The sequence below is a fragment of the Haliotis rubra genome, unplaced genomic scaffold (genome assembly GCF_003918875.1).
Source record: "Haliotis rubra isolate DU_JTF1 unplaced genomic scaffold, ASM391887v1 Scf221, whole genome shotgun sequence".
Lineage (NCBI taxonomy): Eukaryota > Metazoa > Mollusca > Gastropoda > Lepetellida > Haliotidae > Haliotis > Haliotis rubra.
The window spans coordinates 1,235,286-1,242,189 of record NW_025766237.1 but is presented as its reverse complement, the minus strand read 5'-3'; the positions used below and the strand labels follow the sequence as shown (position 1 = coordinate 1,242,189).

Below are 6,904 nucleotides of genomic sequence, written 5' to 3'. Positions count from 1 at the left end.
CTAATGTGAATGAAATTCCTAAATATTTTTTAATGATCAAACTATTTAGATTCGTTACTTGTCTTAGTAAACGTTTAACAGTGTCATCTGCTTGTCTTGCGTGCCATAGTAAGAAAAGCGCAATACCGCGATAATAGAGAGTTGCTTCAGTTACCGGGTCAAACGAGACAATCGGAATTGCCGCAATGGTATTAAACGAGTTGCGACCATGTGTCACATTATTTGTGACAGAAATGAGGATTAAACATCAGTCAACTGAAAATATATATAAAATGCTAAATGTCAGTAGCCGTTCATAATCCCGATGGCGACAACATTAACTACCGCGATAATAGAGGGTCCCATGATAAATGACAAAAGGGGTGATGTGAACGTTTCCTTGATCAACTTTCCCTTTACGTTGAGCAATATTCCAGGAGTTCCAGCCTTTAGTGTCTGCCTGTCATACATACTGAAGTAAAGCTGAGCATGCTCTTTCAGCAAAGCAATATGGTAGAAATATTGAGGACATTTCGAGATTTGACAATACAGATTTCTAATGCAATATTATTGGGCCACAAATCTAACATATTGGGTCACAGATATAAAATAATAACTTGATTCTTGTTCTCGAGAATCCTAGCAGCAGCTATGCCTCACTGCAACACTATCATGTAGAACTCACTCGAATGAATGCCACAGTCTTACGCCGAAGCAGCAAACCGGAAGCATAACTAAGAGGAGGTACCTCAAAAACGCATACTCTGCCCTATAAACTCCATAATAATGAAGTTAATCAGTGTGAATACGTAATTAACAAAAACACACTTACTTATTATGTTATGAGAGTGTGTTTTTGTTAGAATAAATAGTACAAAGAATAAAGGAAAAGATGACTGATGGAAATTTGAAGCCATCCGTCTTGTCCTTTCATCAACCTTATTATTATTAATATTATATTATTGTCTCCTGAAAGAGAAAACGTTTACCCACACACCTCACAATCGGTACAACAAAGACCCTTCTTTACACAATGTGGAGCTGGATTCAGTCAACAGTCAAACTTATACCACACACACCATGAGCCAGCCGCCACCAACGCTGTTATAAGGTCTCAAAAGACATTGGTTTAACGTTCATTTTGAACATGCCTATGAAGGATGTGCAAAGTAAAGCAGGACCAGGATGGTTATCCGAGTTTCTATGATTTTTAAACACACTTGATGTCTGTTGGCAAACTGGCGATTTGAACGGGGCGTGCAAGCGAATATGGAGATGATCATGAGCTGCATGTTTACCTGCGCTTTACCAAAATGTCGAAATCAGGAATGGTTTCCGTACTCAAGTGAATGGAGCTTCTGCGTGTGGCTAACTTTATGACTAGTATTAAGCTTTACAGACATATGATGTTTGTCTACAAGACTTTATCGTGATCTAATATTTAATATTAAGTATGGCCTTTTTCTTGATGAAAATATATTTGTCTTTCTGGGACGTTTTTTAAACCTGGCTCAGTTGTAGTTAGTATGTTAGATATATGTGTGTAAGAAAATCAAAGCTATCTAAACGAACACAACCATGACTACATAAATAGCTATTGCAACAATTGCATCATATATTTGTTTCTCGCCATTCTGATTAATACACACCAAACACAAATATCTTCTCTGACCTTTTGACACAATCTGACAGATTATTTAACTTTTTTACCAGCTTTTACACCTGAAGATCTTTGAGAACCATCTCGAAGTTTGATATGCGAGTAAATGAATGAGTGTGTTACAAAAGCACGAAGTGATACAGATAGTAGATCGGTGCGAACGTGTCAAACAGATTAATCTTCACACTGTTAACTTCGGCTCCTCAGACGATGGGCCACCAGTACTTCAAGCTGAGTGTGCTAGGAAGACGACAGTATGAATTGTCATCATTTAACCCCCTAGAGTCACTCTATCAATTGCATAGTATGACAAAAGAAAGAGTAAAAAGACACAGATATTCCAATATTTTTAGATCTGCACCCATCATGGTGACCGGTCAAAAGGTTATGACGAATGTTTAATTTCATCGTGCATACTCGTAATAGCTTTTGGTGTATCCATGTACACACCCATTTCAAACAGCAAAATCACTCACTGTGTCCGTAGTTTGAGCAATACAGGGTACCAACGTATGATTATTGTACGTACGATGATTGTTATTGTACGAGTGTATGATGATTTTGGATACATTGCATCGCCTCAACATGTTAAATATACTCATGTAAACTACTGACAATGAAATACCTGCAATTAAGCAAACTTTCCAGAATCACTCTGATGCATTTTTAATACATTCACCAAAGTAACTGTGTAACTGCCAGGTGTTAAGTCTAAGTAAGCTTTGGTGATTGTTTGTGAACCCATATTTAGCAAATACGCCTACTTGAACAGATAAGAGAGATAATTCCCAGGTATATGTAGTGGGGAAAGATAATCGCCTGACAGACACGGGTCTCCTCAGCAGTACGCGATCCGGTAAGTTGGCGAAACACCATCATTGTTTATCTGAGCTGGCTGAGTAAATGTATATCAGCAAACATACAGTGAAGCTACGTTTGGGTTCTAAATTTGATTCTGAGCATGTTGCCGAGGTTTAGTATTTCCAAACCTAACGCAAAATGGTGGCTCAAAGGTAACGTTGTACATTAGGCACGTTCTTACTTTTCATTATTGACCACATTCAAGCACCCTCCTTTGTGTCCTCTATTTTCTGTGACTATAACCCTTGATAAGGAAATATTTCAACTAATGTGATGAATTCATCAAATTCGTCATTTAAAACAGAATATTTTCTAACACTTCCAAATGTGTGAAACATTATCTGAAAGGATAATTGAACTCAGCGATGACAAATGTCCGGACAAAGGAAAACCATGCCCTGCACTGCTGTGGCAACCGCGAAATGTTCATATTAAAGTAAGTATATATTTATTATCGTACTATGCTGCACAGCAGTACTTCTGTCAGCCAATGCCAACCTGTAAACCATCGAATCAAAGTCAAGAAGTTTATAAACATGAAATACAAACACATTCATTCTTCGGTTGTCAACGTTAAAAACAGTATTCATCTTCATTTCTGTAGTTTTGTTTGAAGTATCCAAACTGCCATTTGTTCATCAAGTAATAGTAACGGTATGAAATATTACATAATATACACTGCACAGGCAGAAACAAAGAGCCGTGATCCCAGTGCTGATAAGGACTTGTGCATGTGCACTCTGTTCTTCAGATTACATAGAAAAAGGGCTGTCCACTCAACTGTGCTTTTGTTTTTGATTATTATGAAATATATACTGTTCCAGGAAATAGAGGTGACAATCTTTAATTTCGTTATACAATGTGTCATAGCTTATCCTTGAAGACTTTGTTTGGCAGGAATATAAAATAATCGCTACAATGTCCTATGTTCTAGTCCATCGCGTCTAATGACTGTATAATGTGTTTGTTTAGTTTTTGTTAAGTGATGTTGAAGCTACATGGCGGCTTTCTGTAAATAATATTGTCTGAACAAAACATGTCTGATACGATGACACTTAGCGGCTTTGGACACCAAGGACTGCCAAACCAGAGTACCAGCCTGAATCTTCACAGGCACCGTAACTAAACACTGACCCGTTTTTAAGATGCACTTTCGGCAAATTTAACATGACAACTTATGTCACAGATGGTAATCGGTCAAAAAAGGCTAACACATGAAGAGATCTATTTTCAAGTTTTGGGCAGTTATCAATGCACATCGACCCTGACCTTCACGTACAATAGGATACTGCCACTTTGGATGGGTAGGCTGCCTTATAGTGTAAACATCTGGTTCTAGTTAGATAACAACCACGAGTGTATTATTGAATTCAAATTTTGTCTGGACCCTCAGTCTGTGCGGGGATTATTGCATTGATGCTGTAATTAATGTTCGGAATTTATGGATATCTATCTGTTTTCAATTTTCAGTATCATCATGCTGTGGCTTCTGTTAGTAGTCGGAATAGGATTCACCACGGCCGAAAGGTTCGTTTGTTTGTTGTCTAATGCCGTACTCAGCAATATTCCACGAGGCTGGCCTGTGAATAATACAGTCGGGACCAGACAATCAGTCATTGACATCAAGAGTACCGCCTGTTGTAGTAAATATAAATCGACAGCTCCAGAGAATATTCAGTTTATGTTAGCAAACTGGTTCACTTTTACTGCTATTCTAGTTCCCGAGGGTCGTATCTCATAACGTCCTCCAAGTATCTGCAACGTGGGATGCCATTTAACGTCAGCATCGACATCCTCAACACCACCAACACCGTCCATGTACAAGTAGAGCTGCAACGCATATGGCACAACTACACCAACTCTTTCAGGATCCCTGTTATGATGGCCAAAGGCGACTTTACTAAAGGTGAGACATCATACAGCGTTAACTGTGGTTGATTCTAGTGTGGCAGTGCAACCTATCCTTTAAAGGAAAACTGTCTGAAAATGTGAAATCACGTTAAGGCCGGTTCGTTCGCACTTTTGTTAGTTATCGGTCGTGTTTTGTCCGTTGTAGAAATCTCTCACCAGAGGTCACTGTCCTTATGAAATTGAAGTTTCCAACCAATTAAATTTGCACTTTGACCGTGATAGCAAATTCTCTCGACTGGATATATTCATATCGAAACTAACTGGCTGAGAAAAACAATCATGTCTAAGCACTTATTCCATCTTGCATTTCAGGAACGACTGGGACGATATCACTGAATGTAAGTATACAAAATCAGTCAGTGGTGTCAGATCAATAAAACAACAGGAAATATTGCACAATTCACTACTGTATTCTAAAATGAACTAACTTTACAACTCAGTATAATTTACTGCAAAGGAATTACAAAAACAATACAAATGTAATGGTACTATGGTACAAAGGAGGGATTATAGCAATATAGTGAGAATAGAGAGTGAGCTTCATAAATCTCAAGTGAAAAGTGATCTTTAGACAACTGCTGAATTTGATGTAATGTGAGATGACAATTGTGGGAGTGCACACCTTACTTATATAATGTCATATGTAATACAATAGCAACAGTTTTATACACAGAGATATATGCGAAACCATATAAATGTTTTAATCTTCATCTTCATGTTACATATCAACCAGTATATTCTGTCTCCAGGTGCCAAGGGACATCACTGATGGAAGTTACCGTCTCCATGTCCGAGGTAGCGGAGCTCTGCAGTTTGAACGAGAAACGTCCCTCTTCCTCCGTTCCAAGTATATTTCTGTCATGGTACAGACCGACAAGGCCTTGTACAAGCCAGGACAGATGGGTGAGCGGAAAATTGATGTCAATTTATGGCACTATAAAGTCATCAGTTTCTTTGTCTTTTTACTACTCTTAAGCCATGTTACTCGAAAGATGATATTTTGCTTGTATAAACACGTGTAACTGGCGAATCCTTCGGTTTGCCTTGGCTTCAGGTTGGATATACACTAGACAGGCATGCTATCCATAATATTAATAAGCACCTGAACTAGTGATTATTCTTTCTCTGCTGCAGTTCATTTCCGAGCGTTTGGTGTGTACCCAAGTTTGCAAGTGTACACAGGGAGTTTCGACATATCCCTTGTTGTAAGTTTGAAATACAATATCATAACTGACACATAATCATGTAATAAATAGGGGCAACTGCATAACTATACACCTTACATGGTTGTTGTTTAATATTCTGGAACAATTTCTTTCGAAATATAGAATTTTGTCAGTGAATTGTAAGTGCACATGACAAAGATAAAGAACTTTAATCTATACTACAGGATCCAAACAACAATATCCTGAAGGAGTGGGCGGCTCTCCATGAATCTTCTGGAGTTGTGGCTGGGGAGTTCCAGTTGGCAGATAAGACTGTTCTGGGAGACTGGGCTCTACGAGTTTCACCAGCAGTTGGTTATATTTATTAATCTTTAGACACACGTTATGTCCCTGTCTTAGAATTATTTTGCAGCACGTAGGATTCTGTGACTGGTTACCTTTGAAATGATTGGTCATTGCGAATCTAAAACCTTCTTAGTTCAATTCTTGGAAAGTTCACCCCTGTAACCGTAGAATATGAATCCCCCAAACATCGAAACATTACGTTTGCCCACAAAATACCAAAATTGTTGTTCTTAACACACTGGTTCTTTTGCCGTACCTAAAAATTCAACATATATGCACAACATACAGAAATTCTGATAGATTTGTCTCCATTTCCTTCTTAATGCCTATATAATTGTCCCCTAGAATAAGAAACAACACCTTTAATTGTCATTTGTTAAATTTTCAAAAAGGTGTTGCTGTGCTACGAACAAGGTTAAGAAGGGGAAAATAGTGTGACACCAGTATTTTCAGGACTGTTTGTCTGAGGACTGTAAATTGCATTTAAAGATCTTCTCAAACATATTTTGAAAGACCACTGAACTGTCAGATATATAATTCTGAAGTCACCCTTGGTTATGTAGCTCCCACATCAAGTGGCCGACATAGAAATGCGTTGGTCTACAGAATTTTGAAGATAAAAAGCTTCTTCAGATTATCATACATGAGTTACTGAGTATCGTCAATGCATCACAAATGGCATTCATGGACATCAAGAATTTTTTGTTAATTTTCTTGCCATTACATATTTGTGAACATGCGTGAAGAATTGATCTTCAGTAACCCATGCTTGTTGGAAAAGGGGAATAACGGGACGATATCGGACTCGCTTACTTAGTTTACTCATGTTATGTGTCCCACTGGCGAAGATCGATGCTCACGGTGTGATTGTCTTGTCCAGACAGTATTATACTGGACAAAAATAGTTAGGGATATATTGAAATTATGAATAATGATGTATGGATTCATTGACACATTGATATAATATCAATTACAAAAATAC

At 37.9% G+C, this 6,904-nt stretch overlaps 1 protein-coding gene across 1 annotated transcript in view; it reads left to right on the top strand.

Annotated features, from left to right (window-relative positions):
• LOC124277422 (CD109 antigen-like) overlaps nt 1-6,904 on the top strand; it is an 88,694-nt gene that overhangs the window by 61,291 nt on the left and 20,499 nt on the right. Inside the window, exons 2-7 of the mRNA XM_046713123.1 lie at nt 3,971-4,027; nt 4,219-4,406; nt 4,724-4,749; nt 5,161-5,314; nt 5,546-5,616; nt 5,802-5,927. Of these exons, the coding sequence (XP_046569079.1) occupies nt 3,978-4,027; nt 4,219-4,406; nt 4,724-4,749; nt 5,161-5,314; nt 5,546-5,616; nt 5,802-5,927 (615 nt within the window). The 5' untranslated portion in view covers nt 3,971-3,977. The remainder of the gene's footprint in view (nt 1-3,970; nt 4,028-4,218; nt 4,407-4,723; nt 4,750-5,160; nt 5,315-5,545; nt 5,617-5,801; nt 5,928-6,904) is intronic.